General features: G+C 46.7%; 1 protein-coding gene across 7 annotated transcripts in view; it reads left to right on the top strand.

The window, feature by feature from the left end:
• CYFIP2 (cytoplasmic FMR1 interacting protein 2) overlaps positions 1-21,123 on the top strand; it is a 130,535-nt gene that overhangs the window by 20,485 nt on the left and 88,927 nt on the right. For 6 of the 7 annotated variants that reach the window (XM_045503644.1, XM_045503618.1, XM_045503607.1 and 3 more), the window contains 8 exons: positions 1,184-1,323; positions 2,828-2,917; positions 8,177-8,254; positions 9,959-10,060; positions 13,436-13,617; positions 15,420-15,516; positions 16,837-16,965; positions 19,614-19,718. In XM_045503644.1, the coding sequence (XP_045359600.1) occupies positions 1,207-1,323; positions 2,828-2,917; positions 8,177-8,254; positions 9,959-10,060; positions 13,436-13,617; positions 15,420-15,516; positions 16,837-16,965; positions 19,614-19,718 (900 nt within the window). In that variant the 5' untranslated portion in view covers positions 1,184-1,206. The remainder of the gene's footprint in view (positions 1-1,183; positions 1,324-2,827; positions 2,918-8,176; positions 8,255-9,958; positions 10,061-13,435; positions 13,618-15,419; positions 15,517-16,836; positions 16,966-19,613; positions 19,719-21,123) is intronic. The other variant, XM_045503635.1, reaches the window with a different exon arrangement.

Below are 21,123 nucleotides of genomic sequence, written 5' to 3'. Positions count from 1 at the left end.
TTCTTTGGGTTGATTTTTATTCTTTCTTTAGATTTTGGAGTGAAAATTAGGTTCTTTTAGTTTCAGTGTTTTATTTTCTACTAAATGCATTTAAGGCATTTATTTATGCTCAAGTCTAAATGTTGTATGGTTCTGTTTGAATTCCTTTTTAGGTATGAGTAGCCTGGAAGTATGTTTTTATAAAATATCATAGGTATGGGAGGTTTTTTGGCTATGGTTTGCGTTATCGATTTCTAATTGTATTGCACTCTACTTAGTGAATGTGACGTCTAAGACATCATGTTTGGGGAAACTCATGAGAACCTATTTTATAGCCTAAGTCATGATCTTTTTTTTATCAGTGTTTTACGTGTGCTTTTAAAAAATGAGTATTCTGTTTGCTGGGTGCTGAGTTCTTAAAATAGTAGTTAGCTCGAGTTGGGTAACTGCGTTGTTCAGATCCCCATCAGCTGCACTGCCTTGTGAAGCTCTCATCAAAGCCAGTGAGCTCTGCCAGGGCCCAAGACACGGAAATGTCCGTTTAGGGCTTTTTGTTTGGTGTGCCTCACAAAACATCCCCAGGCCAAGGAAGACCATGGCTCTTTGTGTTTGCAAGTAAGGTTAAATTTGCTGGAGTCTGAATTCTTGTAGTCCCAGCTTAATGAGCTTGTAAAACCTAGGCCCTGGATTCAGGTTGATAATCATGGCTGTTTCCCTCATGGGTATTTGTGCTGTGTGGTTATTTAGGAGTGAAACGGATACATATCCTCCCAAAGACCAGAGCTGGGGGCTGGCCGAGGCCCACGTCTAGCATCAGGCACTATGTGAGGCCCTTTGCCCTTAGCGTGGTTGTGTGGGTGCTACATATAGTTGCTCTGAGTTTTGTTTCTTCATCAGTCACGTGGCTGCCTTACCACCTGCCATGTTGACCGCAGAGGGTTGTGGTGAGGCTTAGTCCAGACAATAGAAATAAAAAAGTACCCTGTAAACTGTAAAGAGATCCTCAAATATCAGGCACGGGTTGCAGGCACCTTGTGAAGAGGTAGCAAGTGGAAGTGGTCTCAATGCATGTAAATAAACCCCCTTTGTTCTTTGGAAGGAGGCTGAACCGGGTGAGACTGTTCTCACCTCCAACACCCCTTACACCCCTGCACCCCTGACATTCCTGACATTCTCCACCCTATCTTCTCTCCCTTTCCTTCAGTGCAGAATACACAAACTGCAGCCATGACCACCCACGTCACCCTGGAAGATGCCCTGTCCAACGTGGACCTGCTGGAAGAGCTGCCCCTCCCCGACCAGCAGCCATGCATCGAGCCGCCACCTTCCTCCATCATGTACCAGGTCAGTCTCCCAGAGCACCGGGGAGTTCTGAACTCCGGATCCCCTCGGTGGGTGTGCCCTGAAGGCATAGGGAAGGGGGAGGTCTGCATCTGGAAGGTGAAAGGTCCTGAGCTGATGGAGTCCCTTGTGCCCTGGTGGAGCTGAGTATGAGGAATAGATTAGCTAGTAAACGAATGCCAGGACTATCTATCCTCCCCAGGGAAGGCTTGTTGATCTGCTCTGACCCCAAATACCTTCCCGGCTGTTCTTGCTGCAGCATCAACCAAGGTTTTGGCAGCTCTGATCTCATGAATTAAATATTACAATTTAGAAACCTCTAGAGCCTGCCTGGGTAATTACTTTTCCTTTATGTATGTGAGAAGAGCTCTTCAGCTCCCCACAGCAGCTAATGGCTCAGGGAAGTCGCTCACCATTGTTTGCTTTTGCCTGAGAGAGGGGAGCTTGAGATAAACTATATCAGATTGTTCAAAACCGTAACCCCCCAGGGTGTGACTGGAAGGGCATCAGGGGAGCCAGAGTGAGCCTTGCAAATAGCCCCTTGTCTGGGCATGCTGGGCGAGTATGCCACATTAGGAAAGAACAAGTTAATATAAAATTTTTAGCTGTGTTTGACCTTTTCTAAGCTCTGAGGCTGCTAAATGAGACTAAATATGAATGCATAATATATTTGTAATTTCATTCAGTAGTTAGATTTTATCAAGCACATTCCTAAAGGTTCAAGTTACAAACTTGGCTCGTTCACGTCTTCTAACCCAGGTTAAATTTTTAATTATGTGCATGTCTTTTTATTACAAGCAATACAGAAAAGTATAACAAATAAAAATTTCCCTCTATGACTATACACACACACAGCCCTTTTTACTATACTTATAAGTACATATTATGTATAGATCTAGATGTTTTTAACCAAAAGGGAACCATACTGTAGATAATTGCTCTGTGGTTTGGCTTTTTGAACTTGAAATCTATGATGGATACTTTTCCATAACAGTACTACAATGCTATCATTTTGTTTTTAACCACCACATAGTACTTATGAGTGCATCGTACAGATATACTATTATTGATTTAGCCTTTTGCTGTTAATGGATGTTGGGATGGTTTCCAGTTTTTTCTATCAGAAAAAAAAATGTTGCAGTTATTATCCTTGTACATACGTACGTATCCTTGCAGCCTCCGGTAAGTATTTTGGCAACTGCTGGATGAAAACAATGCGCATCTTAACTTTTCACAGCTCTTTAGGATTATGTAGTTTAAGCATTTGCTTCCAAGCCTCAGCTGGGTGAATCTGGTTGTAGGGAAGAAGCAGTTCCGGGCCCTGTTTAGCCAGCTCCTGCCCAGTGTGAGTCAGAGTTGGATTTTCTCAGGGGAAGATCAAAGCATGATGTAGAGATAGGTTTCCACAGAGTCTGGTGGCATTTTTTGGCGGTGGGGTTCCCTGGACACCCAGCCGCCTTGGACTTGTTTTCCAACCAACAAATGTTTCTTCCTCTAATTCCTACAGGCTAACTTTGACACAAACTTTGAGGACAGGAATGCATTTGTCACAGGAATTGCAAGGTACATTGAGCAGGCTACGGTCCATTCCAGCATGGTAAGTCGCTGTGACCCTGCCAGCACAGGAGGGGCAAGTGCTCAGCTATTCCGAGAGCTACCTGCCTCAGTCAGACCCTTCTCCAGAAGCCTGTTTCCCTGTGCTTCCCCACCCACTCCCAGTGCCTGGGGCACGATGTTCCCCTGTCTTCTAACCTTGCAAATTCTACTCACAGGAGGGCCCAATTTGATCCCACTCCATCCCTGAACTTCTGTAGCTTTTTGAATTAGCATATCATTAGATCTTGCCTTACCTTATACTTTATAGATTACTGGCTGTGTGGCAGTTTGTCTCTTGACCAAAGCAAAAGGTTTCTCAAGAGAGGGAGAGGGAGTGAGAGAGAGAGAGAGAGAGAGAGAGAGAGAGAGAGAGAGAGAGATGGTGTCTGTAGAATAACATATTATTGACTCAAGGAAGGTGGTGGCCTAAATCATTCACAAGCGGCATCAATGGTCTGATGGGTCCGTATGTGACCCATCTGTGAGGGATCACTCACTTCCCTCTTGGGCTTTCATTGATTTTATTCTAACACAGCACCAGAATTTGAAGAATTCCAGAATCCTCATGCAGCTCAGTGGACCTCTCTCACTGTATCAGTTATATGCTAAAAGTCTTGCCTGACCATACCCAGCCCCATTCGTGCAACAAATATTGTGCGCCTGGTACCTGCAGAGACTGTGCTAAATGAGGGGATATGCAAGGTCAGAGAGGGGCCAGTCTTGACTCTCAATGAGGCAAGTGGGAAATAGACAAGTTCACCATTTATTGAACACTTTCTGTGCAGATATTTTATTTACATTTTTTAAATTCCAGTGTAGATAACATACGGTGTTATATTAGTTTCAGGTGTACAATGTGGTGATTCAGCAGTTCCGCATATTACCCAGCATTCTTCATACGTGTGCTTTTAATCTCCTTCTCCTATTTCATCCACCCTCCCGAGCATCTCCTCTCTGCTATCAGTTTGCTCTCTATAGTTACGAGTCTCTTTTTTGGCTTCTCTCTTTTTTTTTCCTTTGTTCATTTGTTTTATTTCTTAAATTCCACAAATAAATGAAATCATACGGTATTTGTCTTTCTCTGACTTATTTTACTTAGTAGTATTCTCCCTAGATCCATCCATGGCAAGATTACAAATGGCAAGATTTTGTTCTTTTTTTTTTTTTTAAAGATTTATTTTGTTTTTAGAGAGAGAGGGAGTGAGAGCGAGCATGAGTTGGGGGAGGGACAGAGCGGGGGGGAAAGAGAGAGAATCTGAAACTGAGCATGGAGCCTGACACGGGGCTCAATCCCATGACCCTGGAATCATGACCTGAGCCAAAATCAAGAGTGGGATGCTCAACCGACTGAGCCACCCAGGTGCCCCTTTTTGTTTTTTATGGCTGAATAATATTCCTTGTCATTGTGTATTTGTGTGTATGTGTGTACACATGCCATATTTTTATCCATTCATCTATCAATGGACACTTAAGTTGCTTCCATATTTTGGCTATTGTAAATAATGCTGCAATAAATTTATAGAGGTGTATATATCCTTTGGAATTATTGTCCTCATATTCTTTGGGAAAATACCCAGCAGTGTGATTACTGGATCATATAGTATTTCTTTTTTTGATTTTGTCTTCCACAGTGTCTGCACCAGTTTGCATTGCCACCAACAGTCCATGAGGGTTCCTTTTTCTTCACATCTTCACCAACACTTGTTGTTTCTTGTGTTTTTGATTTTAGCCATTCTGACAGGTGTGAGGTGATATCTCATTGTGGTTTTAATTTGCATTTCCTTGATGATCCGTGAGGTTGAGCATCTTTTCATGTGTCTGTTGGCCATCTGTATGTCTTCTTTGGAGAAATGTCTGTTCATGTCTTCTCTGTGCAGATATTTTAAATGCACTGTTTGAATTAGTTCTCACCCCACTCTGTGAGACAAGTTTTATTACAATATCCATTTTACAAACAGGAAAAGCTAAAATTCAGAAAAGTTAAGTAACTTACTCAAGGTCCTGCCACTAACAAGTGACATTGCCAAATGCAGGTCTGTCTGTCTACAAAACCTGTGCTCTAGATTAGTCTGTGTAGACAAATAGAAATGCACAAAGTTAAAGGTAAATGATACGGTAGAAGTTCCAACCTCTCTGTTTTTGAAGGGTCCTTGAGAGGGTCAGAGAAAGCTTGATGAAGGAAGGGGCTTTTGAGTAGGCCTTGTATACTCTATGCACACACACACACACACACACAAAGTGCACACACACATATGTTAACCATACACGTGATTTAAAATGTGTGAGATATTCTCATACATAGTATCACTGGAGCCTTATAACAGTCTATGACTTGCAAAGGGAGCATTTATATTCACTTTTGAGATGAAAAAAACAGACCTAGGGAAGTTAACAAGCTCATGGTCCCGCAACTAGTAAATCACAGGATTGAAACTGGAATTCAAGACTTAGGATTCCCAGTCTGATCTCCTTCCATGCAACTCTGCTGTCCCACATAGTTAGAGGTTTCTCTGTGAGAGATGAGATAGGGAGGGCACACTAGGTTATGGAACCAGCATGAGCAAAGGCACAGAGACAAAAATGTTCAGAGATTTCCTGGGTTAGGGTTTCTCTTTGTGTGCACATGCATGCTATCTCTTTCTGTATCCAAATTTCCTTTTCTGGGCTACACACTGGAATTGCCTCGAGAGCATTAAAAAAAAAAAAATACCAGTGCCTGGGCCCCTACCCTGGGAATAATGATGTAGTTCTGGTGGGGCATGACCTGGGAATCAGGATTTCAAACTTCTCCAGGTGACTAATTGCAGCCACGTGATTTAGGCCAACCCTTTACCTGTAAATGAGAGATCGGTGCCATTTTCAAGGCAAAAGGTGAGCCCAAGCAGAGCCAGGACCAGAACTTAAGTCTCCTGAGGCCCCACTTAGGCCTCTTTCTACAGAGGGCATCCTGACCTCTGTACTCCAGGCATACAAGTCTGGTTGATGGTCACCTGAACTATTCATAGGGAGCCTTGTTTGCTGCCCTGTTCCCAGCACATAGCACAGAGCCTGGGACCTGCGGGTGCTCAGTAAAGCACTCAGTGAGTGAAAGTTGGAATCCTCACCCTGCTGGTGGGCAATTTGGTTCTAATAAGTAAATACATGTTCCCTATGTTACTGTCATTTCCCTTTTTTGACATCTGTTCTGAAGCAAGAGCAGTAGCAGACCCGCAGGCTTGATCTTGGTTTTCTTTGGTCTCAAGGACAACGTGTTATTGATTTTTAAAGTTCTCCAAATTAAGAATTGGAAGTATGACTCGTCAGTGACATTTGCTGTTGAAAACAAAACTACAGTAAGTAATAAACTCCAAATTAAATCTGATCTTGCGCTAGGGAGATGTTATGAAATAGATGCGATACATGGAATAAAAAAATCAGTAAAGGTTCATTTTCATATCAGTGTGAACATTTACAAGAGAGCTGGTCTAGTAATACTTTTTTATTTCTTTTGTGAACGTCATATAGTGTAAAATTCACAATGTCATATAACTGTCACCACCATTTAATTTCTGCAGCACTAAAAGAAACCCCAGGCCCATTAGCAGTCTCTCCCAATTCCTGTCTCTCCCCAGCCCCTGGCAAACACCACTCTACTTTCTCTTGCTACGGATTTGTCTGTTCTGAGCATTTCATCTAAACGGGTCATGACACATGTGGCCTTCTATGGCCGGCATGATGTTTTCAGAGTTGATCCGTGCTGTGGCACGGATAGGCTCTTCACTCCTGTTTATAGACAAACACTGTTCCCTTGTGTGGCTGTACCACATTTCCACGTTTTATTTATCCAGGCATCGGTGAATGGACATTTGGGCTGTTGCCCCTTCTTGATGGTTAGGACAGTGCTGCCACGAACAAGTGTGCAAGTTTCTGTGTAGATATGGGAGCGCCTGGGTGGCTCAGTTGGTTGAGTGTCTGACTCTTGATTTCTGCTCAGGTCATGATCTCATGGTCGTGGGACCTAGCCCCACGTCAAGGTTTTTGCTGATAGTGAGGAGCCTACTTGGGATTCTCTCTCTCCCTCTCTCTCTGCACTCCTCCCCTGTTGGCATGTTCTCTCTCTCTCTCTCTCTCTCTCTCTCTCTCTCTCTCTCTCACACACACACACACACACACACACACACAATAAATAAACTGTAAAAAAATTAAAAGTTTCTGTGTAGACCTATGTTTTCATTTGTCTTGACTGTGTGTACCTAGGAATAGAATTGCAGTCATATTGTAACTCTGTATTTAACTCTTTGAGAAACTGCCAGACTTTTTCCTAGTAATACTCTCACCTCCCTTTACAGATCACCGAGAGAGAGAGAGAGAGAGAGAGAGTTCCACTGAATTCTCATAAAATTCTCAGAGGTCATTTTTGTCATTGTCATTAAACAGATACTAAATGGAGAATTTTAGGTTAAGTGATTTCTTGAAGATCAAAGGGAAGGGCTAACAAGTGAGGAAGCTGAGATTTGAGCCCAGATATTTGGACCCTGAGTTTAGGACTCTTAGCACTTGCTAGGTGAGGTGAGTCATCGCTGTATTTTTCAGATTCGTTTTCCATGCTGTTATTGGTTTTGCCATCTGCCGTACATTATTTTTAAAAGTTTATCTTACTCATTTTCTCGCTTCTGAAATAGTAGCAAGCGTTCTTATAAAAGGGCAAAGAGTACTCTGTAATACGAAAAGTGAAAGCCCCCGTTGATCCAGCCCCACAGACAGCTTGCTATTCCCGGCTTGGGGCGTATTGCACCCAAATATTTGTCAGTACACAACAACATACTTTCATAATTATTGCTCTTTGTTTGGTTTTTGAACCTATCTGCCGTCCACACTGTTTTGCTACTTGCTTGTTTTCTGGCTAACAGTATGCCTGATACAACTTTTGCTGTTGGCACAAACAGACCTGCCTTCTTCTTTCTCAGGTGGCCATCCTGGCCTGCTGCTAGAGCCCTTGGATGTCTGAGGAGGATAATTTAGGCCAGGGCTTCTCAAGCTCAGTTGCGCACCTTGGGAGTAGGAGTCACCTGGGAGTTTGGTTGAAATGCAGATTCGGATTCCATAGGCCCAGCCGGGGATCCAAGACTCTCTGCATTTCTACTAAGCTTCCCAGGTCGTGCTGTGTGGATGCTGCTGGTCCCCAGACCACTGTGAGTCATGAGGATCTGGGGCGCCGTGAAGGAGCCTGCTGGCTCCAGTCCATGTGGTTTCTCCCTGCCGAGTGTGTTTTGCTTTTCAGAATGAAATGCTGGAGGAAGGACATGAGTATGCAGTCATGCTGTATACCTGGCGCAGCTGTTCCCGGGCCATCCCCCAGGTGAGACCGTCCTCGCCGAGTGTCCTCCCGGCCCTCCACCTCACCCCCTCCCAGACAGCAGAGCCTCTCCAGATGGCAGGAAAGGAAGCAGGGCCTCTTACCCAAAGGTGTTTGCTCACGACATCTGGAGCGCTTCCCACAAGACTGAAGACAACTTAAAAAATATCAGTTCAGGGCACCTGGGTGGCTCAGTCGGTTAAGCGTCCGACTTTGGCCCAGGTCATGACCTCACTCTCACGGGATGGAGCCCCACGCCAGGCTCCGTGCTGACAGCGTAGCACGGGATTCTCTCTCTCCCTCTTTCTCTGCCTCTCCTCTTCTCATTCTGTCTCTCTCAAAATAAATAAATAAACCTAAAAAATTGTCCATTACTTAAAAAGCAGTATGTGCTACCTGTATGACACCCAGACCATTGCAGAAAAAGATAAAGTAAAAAGCAAGATGTCCCCACCTCCTGACCCCCACTGCCTGGACCCACCTCCCACCAAAGCATAGTCATCATGCATACCTTGCTGCATGGATCTTTTCCCTCGAATATCATAAATGTCCCTATGAATATTATTTTGGAAATTATCATTTATAAAAGTGTGTTTTGTATTTGTATTGTCCTGCCACTTGCTTTTTCCACCTAATTCTTTATTACTTTTTCATGTTGACTCATACAGATGTTACATTTACTATAATTACCATCATCCTATAATTCATGGGCCCCATTATTATAACAAGGTTAACAAACCACAGGTGTGTAAAGTAAACAGAAACTATTCCTCTCTCTTCCCCTTAATCGTAGCCCCCAGAGTTAACTGCTTATTAACAGTTTGCTTTGAACTCTTAGATTCCCTATGCCTGTATTATATATGGACACACAAACACACATGCAGTTTTGTTCTGTGTTTTGTTTGACAAAAAATGGGATTGAATTACACTTCGTGTCCTGCAAGTTTTTTCACCCATCAGTTTATGGTAGTAATCTTTCCATGTCAGTTCCCGTAGATCTATCTCATTCCTTCTAGCAGCTTTATAATGATACTGTATGAATGCATCATATTTTATCCATTTAATCATTGACTGGTAGATATTTAACTTATTGCTACCATTTTAAGAATTTCTAAGCAACAATGTGAAGAATGTCCTTGCGCTTATCTTTTGCTCACTGTTGTTTCAGTTGACCAGTTAGCAGTCTCGGGTATGCATGCTGTGAAAACATCTGCCATGTGATACTGATGTGTTGAAAACCACTGGGCAAAGAAAAGGGGTTTCTTGGTGGAGCCAAGTTTGGCCAGGGGGCCTCACCCCGGGTGCATCTGGAACAGTGGCTGGAACATTTTTCTCTGCTTAGAACCTGGTGGGGCCCCACTGGGGTAGGAGTGGGGAAAGACTGAAGGAAGGAGACCGTGCAGATCGATGTAGGCATGTGTACAGCTCGAGGCCAGGGCACTGAACAGATTGAAGGGAAGGAGGGTTCCGTTCTCAGAACCAGCTGGTTTCTTGCCTGCAGCCAGTGTCTGGCAGGTAGTTCTGTTCCTCCAAGCCATACCCGACAGTCAGGGCTACCCCGGCCTCTGCTCACTAGGGTGACCACCGCATTTATCATCCTAAACGAGATGCCTATGAGAGTGCAGACGGGCCCTGATAATAAGACAACAGACGTGAACCAGAGCTGCCTTGGTAAGGCAGGATGTGTGAGCTCCTCTCTCCCCACAGGTGAAATGCAATGAGCAGCCCAACCGGGTTGAGATCTATGAGAAGACAGTGGAGGTGCTGGAGCCAGAGGTCACCAAGCTCATGAAGTTCATGTACTTTCAGGTGAGGGGTAAGGGTGGGTCTGAATCAGGGGACCTGAGAGGGCCTCACTCTGCCAGATGCTGGGGTCTGGATTTTTGAGCCATGGTATTCATTCCTTGAGCAAATACTTCTGGAGCACCCCTGACGTGCCCCTTGGCAGACAAGCCTCCCTCTCTCCCTGTGATTTACATCCTAGTGAGCACATGAGTGTGTTTCAGGTAGAAGGAGAGACTGACAGTAAATAATATTCAGTCCTTTTCAGGGTGTAGTAAGTGCTGTGAGTAAATAAAACTGAAACATAATAACTCTGGGGTGCAGGGTGTCTGTGACATAGTGCAGCTTTAGGGATGGGCTGTCAGGAGTGGCGTTTGAACATGTGTATCATGAGAAAGAAGCTGGCGGGTGATGATTGGAGGGAGAGGGTTTCATGTGGAAGGAACAGCAAAGGTAAAGGTCCTGGGGCCTGTAGGAGCACAGCATGTTTAACAAATAGAATGAAACCAGGGAAACTGCAGATTGAGAAGGGATGGGTGACAAAGGTGATGGGGGGAGGTAGACAGGCCCTTACAGGGCACTGTGGGCCACGAAGTAGGACATAAAAAGAATATGTGGATTTTACTCGAGCACCATGGAAGCCACTGGGGGTGTCTTGTGACATGTTCTGATTTGAGGTTTTACAGCAGCATTCTGGCTGCTGTGTGGAAAATGGATGGGAGGTGGGTGGGGGTGGAGGGGAGAGAAGAGTGACAGCAGGGAGACCAGCTGGGAAGCCAGGAAGAACTATCATTTAAGGAAGAAAAGAGAAAAGAGAGCCAAGGGCCTCCACGAATGGAAGGTAAGAGGGCAAGCTGCTTAAACAGAAATGGCAAAGGGAAAATCCTGCAGGCAGGTTGATTATCATGGTTGTGTCAGGAATGCAGGATGAACGCTTCAAGACCAGTCTGTACCCCGGGGCGGGAGTCCCGCCACACACTCCATGCATACACATGCTCTGCTGTAGAGCTGAGCTTCGCAAATAGACTTGCAAGCACTGGCCGCATGTCTGCCCTGCGCCCAGCTCTGCCCAGGCCAGGATGGGAGACGGGAATGTCTGGGGAAGGTACAGGTGCATGCTGTCCAGGCCAGAAGGGCCGGCTTCCCAGGCGGAGAAACCCAAGGTTCTACTCTCCTGTCCTTATGTGCCTGTGAGTTACTTAACATCTGGCACCTTCAGTTCTCTCGCCTTGGAAATCATGCCGAATCTCAGGTTTGCGGTGAGGATAAATGAGGTCTGTTTGTAAAGAGCCAAGTAGATCTCTGGTTACAGAGCCAGTTTATCAAATGGTAGCTGCTGTTACTGGCATCCTGGACCTGCCCCTAGGAGCCTAATCTCTTTGAGAAGGCAGGTCCAAGAGAGAAAAAAACTACCCAGAGACTGATGAAGTGCTTAACTAAGGGTTAAGGGTCTTAACTAAGGTCTTCTGATGAGATATTTAGAGAAGGGAGGATCTGCAGTAATTTAGAACTATGCTGTTCAACACAGGAGCCATTAGCCATATGGACTGTCTACATTAAAACTAAATAAAATTTAAAATTCCATTCCCCCATTGCACCAGCCATTCCATGCTCAGTAGCGTGTGAGTGACTCCTGTGTTGGACAGTGCAGATATGGAACATTCCCATCATGACCAAAAGTTTTATTGGACCTAGACCCTGGAAGGAGCAAGTGTGGCTTGGTCTGGACTTTGGAGGAAAGGAATGATTGGCGGGTAGCGTGTACCAAATCTGTGGAGTGAAGCTCACAGGAATTTCCCCCCTTCCCTCTCCTCCCCCTCCTCTCCTTCCTCCACCTCCCCCTCTCTCTGTGTCTCTCCCCGAATTGCCGCGTTAGCCGTTTTTTGTTATTGATCAGCTGCCTTTTTTGGTAACAGATTTTTTTAGGCACAATTTACCTACCATACAATTTATCCACTTAAATTGGACAATTCAACAACTTTTATTAGTATATTCAGAGTTGTGTATCCACCACCACAATCAACCTGAGAACATTCTCACTTCAAAAAGAAATCCCATAACCGTTTCACCACCACCTCTTACACCCTCCGCGTCCCCCCCACCTCCAGCTCTAGGTAACCACTAATCTATCTTGTGTCCCTATGGATTTGCCTGTTCTGGACATCGCATACAAATGGAATCATACAATATGTGACCCTTTGTGACAGACTTCTTTCACTTTGCACGCTGTTTTCAAGATCCATCCATCTTGTAGCACATACCAAAATGTATGATCAAATACTGTTCTGTATGGATCTACCACATTTTATTTATGTATTGTTAGTTATAGACATTTAGGTTGTATCCACTTTGGGGCTGTTACAAACAATGCTGCTATAAATATCCATGCATACATTTTTGAGAGGGCATATTTTCATTTCTCTGTTTCTCTATAATGATTCTCCCTGCTTCTACCTTTGCCCCCTACAGTGTATTCTCACTGCAACAGCTACCGTTTTAAAATACAATTCATACCATGTTATCCTGTTTCAGAACCCTCCCACTTCTCCTTGACTCCTTCAATGTGGAAATCCTACCCCTCACAAAGGCCTGCAAGAGCCAGTGGCCCTGGTCCCTCTCCATCTCCAGTTTCTTCCTTCTGCTCACTCCACTTCAACCACTGGCTTTCTCATCCTTCAAACATGCCAGGCACACACCTGCCTCAGGGCCTTTGCACTGGCCGTCCAGAATGCACTTCTGTCAGTTATCCCTGTCCTTCTCCTTTTCTTCTTTCAAACTTTTTTCTAAAAGTCACATCTTGGTTATTTCTTCTCTGATCTTTCCTACTAAAGTGTACAACTCTCTCTGCCCTCCCTTTTCCCCTTTATTTTTCTCCATAATGTGTATCACATTCTAATATGGAGTATTTGTTTTGTTCTCTGCCTTCCCTAGCATATAAGCCCCTTAGGGTAGAAAGTTTTTTTTTCTGTTTTGTTCCCTACTTTACTCCAGCACCCAGAATGGTTCCTGGCACATAGTAGATGTTCAATTGGATGCCTTAGCATCTCTCTCTGAATGTCTGTCTCACTCTTGGTCCCTAACCTTCTACCATCTGGTGCCTGACACTGTCCTAGGTGCTAGATACAAAACTGAGTAAGACATCATGCTTCTCAGAGAGGGCATGGTGAATGAATTGATTGGTTTGACTCACTTGGCCGCAGGTTCCAGGCTGCTCTCTAGAAACGAGCTCTGGATTTAGGGACTCCCCTGAGAAAGACCTCCCAGCAGATATGACTCCCTCTACATGTCCAGGCACTGACTAGAGCCCCCGGGGAACAAGCCTTGGTCCTGCTCCGCACAGAGAGCACAGTGAGCCAACCCCCCTGGGCTGCCCGTCCTCACCTGCTGCCCCTCTGCCTGCAGCGTAAGGCCATCGAGCGGTTCTGCAGTGAGGTGAAGCGCCTTTGCCATGCCGAGAGGAGGAAGGACTTTGTCTCCGAGGCCTACCTCCTGACCCTGGGCAAATTCATCAACATGTTCGCCGTCTTGGATGAACTGAAGAATATGAAGTGCAGCGTCAAGAACGACCACTCTGCCTACAAGAGGTCAGGGCACCCTCCCCCCCTCCCCTCTGCCTGGGTAGCCAGCCTAGGGGAGGCAGAGGATAGAGCCCTTCTGCTAGGCTCCTTCTCCAGAACCAAACTGGCCATTCTCCAACACGGCAGGGTTGGGCCTCTATCGGTTTTTGCAGTTTGGGGACTAGGATGCAGAGCTGAGTCCTTGGAGAACTGGCTCTTTGTCAGCGTTCTGTCTCAAGATGGCATCAAATCCTCATTATCCCCTACCTGTGGAGCAGTAGCAGTTTCTGTGGTCCCATGCAGTGTGGGACCAGGAAAATAATCAGAAAATGGTCACATCAGTCGTTTCCTGCAAGATTCAGACAGCCAGTTCAAACTGCTTGTGTAAAAGAAGGAACTGGATTGGCTCCCAGAACTGAAAAGTTCCACTGGATCTGGATCTGGATACTCAGATGATGTTGGTCTGATGCCCTCTACCTCTCTCTTGGGCTCGACTTCCTTGATAGCAGCTTCTTGCTCAGGCAGGCCTGTGCCCGGTGGTGGCCAGCAGCAGCTGTAAGCTTCCCTCTGACCAGCGTAGCTGCCCCAGTTTCAAAGGAAAGAAGGGGAGCCTCTTTCATATATGTTTGCAAAAGTCCCATGGAGGATGGTCATTGCCCCAGTTTGGATAGTGCGTGCGCCCCTCCATCATTTACTGGTGGGAGTGGGGGCTGCAGCTCAGGGGCTTGTCCTCAGAGTCAGTCGGGGGCCAGTGTCAGCCTGCAAGAAAGAAGGACAGGGTGGGTGAGAGGTTGTCACTCTCCAGAAATTAGGATCCAGCCGCCCCGAAGCAACAGGTATCTTTCCTGTATGTTGTGGAGGTTCAGATGAGCCCTGCAGTGTCTGGACACTGCTTGGGAAGGATTTTCTGTGTCACTGATGAAGAGAGTCCCTCCTCCTCGAGTCACCTCCTCCCAGGGCCCCGGAGAAACTGGAGAATGCAGACAACAGACCTGCTTCTCGTGATTTTATCCTCCTGAGCAAAGTATGAAACCTAGGGATGCCCGCAGGCAGAGCCCCATCTCCAGCCTGGCTCAGAAATGGCAGCTTTCACAAAGATTCGTAGACAATTCATAGTATAATGTCTCCCACACCCCCACCCCCGTTCTCCCCAGTTTTGGTCACAAGTGACATGCTCTGTAGATCAGCTAGGGTCGTGAGCAAGGCAGGTGTCCTGTCCGTGCCCTCCCAGGCTGCCATAACACAGGCCACACTGACACCAGGTCAGGCTGGAAAAGTCCAGGGTGCCATGGTGTTCCCCCTTCGAGTCCTGTGTGTATTCCCCGTACCCATCATCCCTTCCCCTGTAATCCTGTTAGGTGAAACAGACTTCTGTGTTCCATGCAGTGCTTTGCTTTAGAAACTTGGAGGTTTTCTATAAATAACATAATCCACTCAAAACCACTCAGTGCACCCTGCCTGGGGTTCTTCTCCACGACCGCTGTGCAGCTTCACAGCAGGTCACCGCACGGCGCGAGGATGCTCGTTTCACCCTGCCTTGCCACCTCGGGCTGGTTGATAGGATGCCAGTTGCCCTTAAACTTGCTGACTTTGACGTTCAGTGTAATCTTGCCTCTTAATTTGAGGTACCTTTATCACAAGGGTGTACATGGCCCCAGACGAAATGACCCCAGAACACACTCTCCTTTGATGTTAGAGTCCCCTGTGATATTCAGAGCTCCTTCACCTCAGGGGGCAGTGAAATTCTGGGTTAGGTAGGAGCAAGAGCCCGTGAGGCCCGGCTTCAGCTGGTTACACTTGAGCATCTTTCTCTGCAACACCGTGTACAGGGCGGCACAGTTCCTGAGGAAGATGGCAGACCCCCAGTCCATCCAGGAGTCGCAGAACCTTTCCATGTTCCTGGCCAACCACAACAGGATCACCCAGGTGGTAGCAAATTCCTTGTTCATCTTGGCCTGGTGTCCCAGGACACAGGCAGGGGCCTGAAGTGTGGGTGGACCATGAGCAGGGCAACTCAGTCCAGATCTAACATCTCCACTTCCTATTCATGAATTAGCAGACTTAACGTCTCGTCTCCCAGCCACAGATGACCCTCTTACCCTCTGCACATTTTGTTCTCTGAAAGCCCTCTCGCCTGTGTTCTGCCCCCACGTGAGTGAGGATTGAGAGCATGGGTTCTAGAGTTTGACGGCTTTGTTTTCTAGTCCTGGACCCTCCACCGACCCATTGTGAGACCTTGAGCAAGGTCTAAGCTTCAGTTTCCTCATCTGTAAGACGGGGCTGTTCTTTGAGAATATGAGACTCCATCTCCTAGGACTGTTGTGAGCCATAAATGAGACCCCGTATTAAACGCCCTTAGTAGACAGAGTGTGACAAATGGTAAGAGCATGAGCTGCTGCAGCTCTCCTTACTGCCACCACTTTGCCAGGCACTCCCCTCGGCTGCGACTCTCGAGCTCTGCCCGACTTAATGTAACCCGTCTTGCTCACCTGTCAGGTCAGCCTAAACGGGCACCAGCAACAGTGTGAGCAGGACCCTGGCTGAGAGGGGCCGTCCATCTTGGAAGCATTTTCAGGCTCACATCTGTCTCAGGGATGCTACTGGCTTCACTGGGCCCTTCCTGCTCCCAGTTGACTGCACAAGTCTGTCAGGGTTGAGGCTCCATGTTTCTTTCCCGAGACTCAACCCCACGTCTCAGCCCCAGGTTGTCTGGGAGGGGCACCAGCAGTGCTGTCCACGGCATCCCCACAGGGGGGGCCAGGTTGCGTCTTTGGAGAGAAAGAGCCTGAGACAAAGACCTCAGACTTTTCTCTTGTGGGAAATGCTTTTGTACTGCTGTGTCCTGCCGGGAGGGGCACACCTGCTGGTCCCCCTCTCCTCCCCTGGGCTGGGTCTTTCTGTCATCGTCTGAGATGCCGTGACTAAGTCCACACCCTCAAAACTAAGCCTGGATCACCACAGGCCTGTTGCTGGAAAGCTGAACTGCTTTTCAGCTCAGCTCAAGAAAGTACTTTCTAACTGTCACAACTGCCAGGAAATACAATGGAGGACCCAGGGCAGGGGCAAGTTCCTTGCCGTGGGAGATTCACATGGGAGCTCTGACCTGTCACGGGCGGGGCGCATGATGGGGGACATAAGGGGGGATTTGCAGAAGATGCAGGCTCCGTCCACCTGGGATGGTCAGGGGGGCGGTGTGGGTGGGAGGAAGCAGGAGAGGGGCTAACCAGAGGGGGCGCTGCTGTTCAGTGTCTCCATCAGCAACTGGAAGTGATCCCAGGCTACGAGGAGCTGCTGGCAGACATTGTCAACATCTGCGTGGATTACTACGAGAACAAGATGTATCTGACCCCCAGTGAGAAGCACATGCTCCTCAAGGTACAGCTGCGGTCACCCCACCCCCACCCCCAGGGCCAGGGCTTGCCCCTTAACTTCCTTCTTACTTAAAATCATTTTTTTTTTCAACGTTTATTTATTTTTGGGACAGAGAGAGACAGAGCATGAACGGGGGAGGGGCAGAGAGAGAGGGAGACACAGAATCGGAAACAGGCTCCAGGCTCTGAGCCATCAGCCCAGAGCCTGACGCGGGGCTCGAACTCACGGACCGCGAGATCGTGACCTGGCTGAAGTCGGACGCTTAACCGACTGCGCCACCCAGGCGCCCCTAAAATCATTTTTTAAAAAACATTTATTCTTTTTTCTTAATTAAATGCTGATACAGATCTTACTGCACATAATTTTTTGTAACCTGCCTTATTTCCTTTAATATGTCACATACATCTTTCTAGATGTGGTTATGGATATTTCTGCAATGTAACTTTTAATGGCTGTTGCGTGTCCCATGATAGGTGGACATTGTTATTAAACAAATCCCCTGTCGTTAGATATTTGTTTGCTAAACGGCACGGAACACTCTTACAGCACAGCTTTTGTGTACGTACTCTTACCAAGTCAGACGTCCTGGAGGAGAAATTGCCTACTCAAAAGGAAAGCAAAATCTTCAAGCTTTTGCTGTGTTTCGCCAAAATGATCACATTTGTTCCGTCAGTTTGCAAGTTTTGTTTTTAATTTATCAAGTACTATCTATTGTAGAAAATCTGGAATGTATAGAAAAGCACAAAAAATGTTAATCTCTCACAGTCTTTCCATCCAGAGGTACTACTTTTAGCGTTTTGATGTATTTCCTTCTAATTTTTTCTATGCTCGACATGTTTCCAACATCTGCAATATGCATAAGTTATGTGCGCGTATAATTTGCGTCCCATTTCATTAAATGTGTCTGGAATATTGCGCAGCCGCTAAATAATGTGCTCTGGATGTGCTTGCATTTCTTTAGCCATCAGTCCACCTCTGGCTGCTTGGGTTGTTCCTGATCTCTCTCGGCAGAGATAGCACTGAGATGAGCCACCTTCCCCATGTTCTTATACACGCTGCACGGTCCTTTTGACTCTGTCTTCCCCAGAGTCTCCCCTTCATTGTTCTCCTGCTGGCTTTATTTTTTTCCTCCTCTCCTCCAGGCCACCCTCGCTATTCTAATGCCAGCCCTGTGGGGGTTCCCTTCTCTCCATCCCCATAGCACCTCAATGAGGTTTGCAGGACAGTATGGCTCAGTGACTTGTTCACTCCAGCTTCCTCTGCATAATCAGAGGTCCAGCAACTCACCCAGAGCCTAGTGGCCTCTCACCCCCATAGCTCTTCCCCAAATAGCTGCTGCCACACCCTGGGGCACTAAATCCCAGTCTCCCTCCTCCCCCGAAAAGCCCTCCTAGATGCTGCCATCAGATTCTCAAGCCCTTGTTTTCTCTCGTTGGCTTTTTTTTTTTTCAATGTTTATTTTATTTATTTATTTTGGGGGAGAGAGAGGGAGAGAGAATCCCAAGCAGGCTCCATGCTATCAGCACAGAGCCCGATGAGGGGCTCGAACTCATAGATTGTGAGATCCTGACCCGAGCTGAAAATAAGAGCCACTTAACCAACTGAGCCACCCAGACACCCCCATCACTGACTGACTTTTAATCACTTTTAGTTCCTCCACACCTCTGCTTCCCAGCCTTCTTGCCCTCAGCTCTCTGCCTTTTTCCCAGCTCTGCAGTTTGTGGTAGTGAACTCAGATGCCACCAGGGGTGCCACTCCCCTGACAGGGAAAAGTCTGGCACACACCCTGCAGAGCATGGGGACAGGATAGGACTAAGGGGGATGCGACCTTAATGGTCCTCCAGTCCAGTCCCTTACGTGTCAGATGTGACTTCCCCATGGAAGCTGCTTTCAGCCTCTTCATTCAGGCCCCCTTCAGCCTCGCTGTGCATTTGACAAAAGGAGCAGAACATGTCAGCGTTCGAGAGCTATTAGATGGACAGGCATATCCAGAGTCAACCTGCCAACCTGCTCATAGAGCACTGTCAGGCAGGGAAGTCGCCAGTGGCTCCCTGGCAATCTGTGCGTTGTTTTAGCTTCTTTGAGGAGAGAAGTGAATAACTGAATGTTCATTCAACACTGAGGAGGTATTCACAAGTACCTGTGATGTGCCAGACCCCAGGGATGCAGGAACAGACTGGCTCAGCTCTTTCCTTCAGGAAGGATCTGAATGTGTAAATGTTGTCAGATCTGGGTTCAGACCCTGTCTCTGCAACTTATTAGCTATGTGACCTCAGCAAGCTGGCTAACCTCTCTGTGTCTCCAACGCCTCATCTGTAGAATAAGGTTGTTGTGTAAACTTGATTCATGATTGTTGTCAGAATTAAGGAGAATACCTGGTGAAGCCCTATGCACAGACTCTGGCCCACGGTAAGGACTCAACAAGTGGCCACTGTAATGAGATACTAAAGGGCAATCTGAATTTCTTCGTAGAAATAAAATCTGGGGTTGAAATTAGATTTATGTCTCCTTTCTTTATGTGAAGACACGTGGGTTTTGAGATAGAACGTGTCACTACATAATGTACATATGTGCACGCCTCCTTTTTTTATTTTTTTTAACTTTTCCAATGGTTGTGATGGGCTTCTGTGCTCTGCCCCTTCTCACTCTAGGTAATGGGTTTTGGTCTCTACCTGATGGATGGAAATGTCAGTAACATTTACAAACTGGATGCCAAGAAGAGAATCAACCTCAGCAAAATTGATAAGTTCTTTAAGGTCAGAACCTAAGGCTGGGGCTGGACTGAAGGGTGGTCTTTCTGGGGAAAAGAATGAAATCGCCAGCAAGCAGTGGGGCTTGTTGATTGAGACACAAGCTCTACAGACTCCAAGAGGAGGAGGAGGATAGAGTGATCAGGCCTCCAGCTGCCCCGGAGAAGGCACTCACTATGGAAGCCTGGCCAGTTAAAGTCAGACATGCTCCCAGTCTCAGGATTTGGCTGGGGTTCGCCTGGGGGGCCTTACAGTTCTTTCTGCATGTGGCTTTTTCTCTTTCCTGAAATCCCTTGCTATCTCTACAAAGAGGTGTATCCCAGAAGATAGTGCCTGCTTTCATTTTCTGTATATATTAGAGCTCACAGAGGCAGGAGGATTAAAGACTGGATTTTAAATTGATCCACATTTGCAAAATCACAGCCTCTTCTGGCCCCAGGGGGCTCCCTCAGCTTGCCCCTGCCTCTGGGCATAGTGCCTCATCATCGGCCATTATACACTCAGACCTTTGCAATGCCTCCAGGGTTTGATCTTCTGACCCCAATTTTTTTTTTTTAAATAAAACCTTGGGGTTAAATTAAGCCTTTGGGGTTTTCATGAAGGGATTTCCTGCTTTGGGATTGAATTCCACAGTGTTGAGGTTCATTCTAGCATTGGGCACTTCAGGTGTGCAGTGGAGCCTCAGGGGTCAGATATGGAAAATCCTGGTTTACATTAAAAGCAGAACCCCTCAAAAGTGTGGCATGGGAGACACTAGCCTGGATCCCACTGACTCTTCTAAGTTAAGGGGGAAGTAAACCACCAATAGGCATCCTGTGGCTTTGCTTCTTTTCAAGGCTGGAACTTTCACTTTGCTCTGGAGCTGCACCAAACAAAGACAGGGCTCATCACGGAGACCATGCAGAACCCACCTCTGCCCTGAGTCAGCGTGAATGAGATAGGGGTGGGGTTGAGGCATACAGCTTTGCCATAGTCAGGCCTGGGTTTTAGTCTGGCCCTGCCACCTGATAGCTGGATGATTCTGAGAAAGTCACTAAGCCTTTCTGAAATGGAGTTCATCAGCCTGGAAAATATGAATGCCAAGGGTATCTACTTTCTAGGGTTCCCCTTGGGATTTGGTGGGAATTACATAGGTGAGTCACAGCCCTGGATTACAATCTTGGCTCCTTGCTTTCAAGTTGGTTTGACTTTGTGTGAAAATCACTTCAGCTGTCTAAACCTCAGTTTTGTTGTCTGTGACCTGGGAATGGTAATAGTACTGACCTCACAAAGTATTTGTGTGGATTGAGATACTGTTTTGTTGTTGTTGTTGTTGTTTTGTTTAATGGACTAGGTTTTGGAGCACTTTGGGCTCACAGCAAGATTGAACAGAAAGTGCAGAGCTTTCCTGTTTACCCCCTGACCCCCGCCA

Source organism: Leopardus geoffroyi, chromosome A1 (assembly GCF_018350155.1).
Source record: "Leopardus geoffroyi isolate Oge1 chromosome A1, O.geoffroyi_Oge1_pat1.0, whole genome shotgun sequence".
In the NCBI taxonomy this organism is placed as follows: Eukaryota; Metazoa; Chordata; class Mammalia; order Carnivora; family Felidae; genus Leopardus; species Leopardus geoffroyi.
The sequence above is the reverse complement of the archived record's forward strand: the minus strand, read 5'-3'. Positions and strand labels throughout refer to the sequence as shown.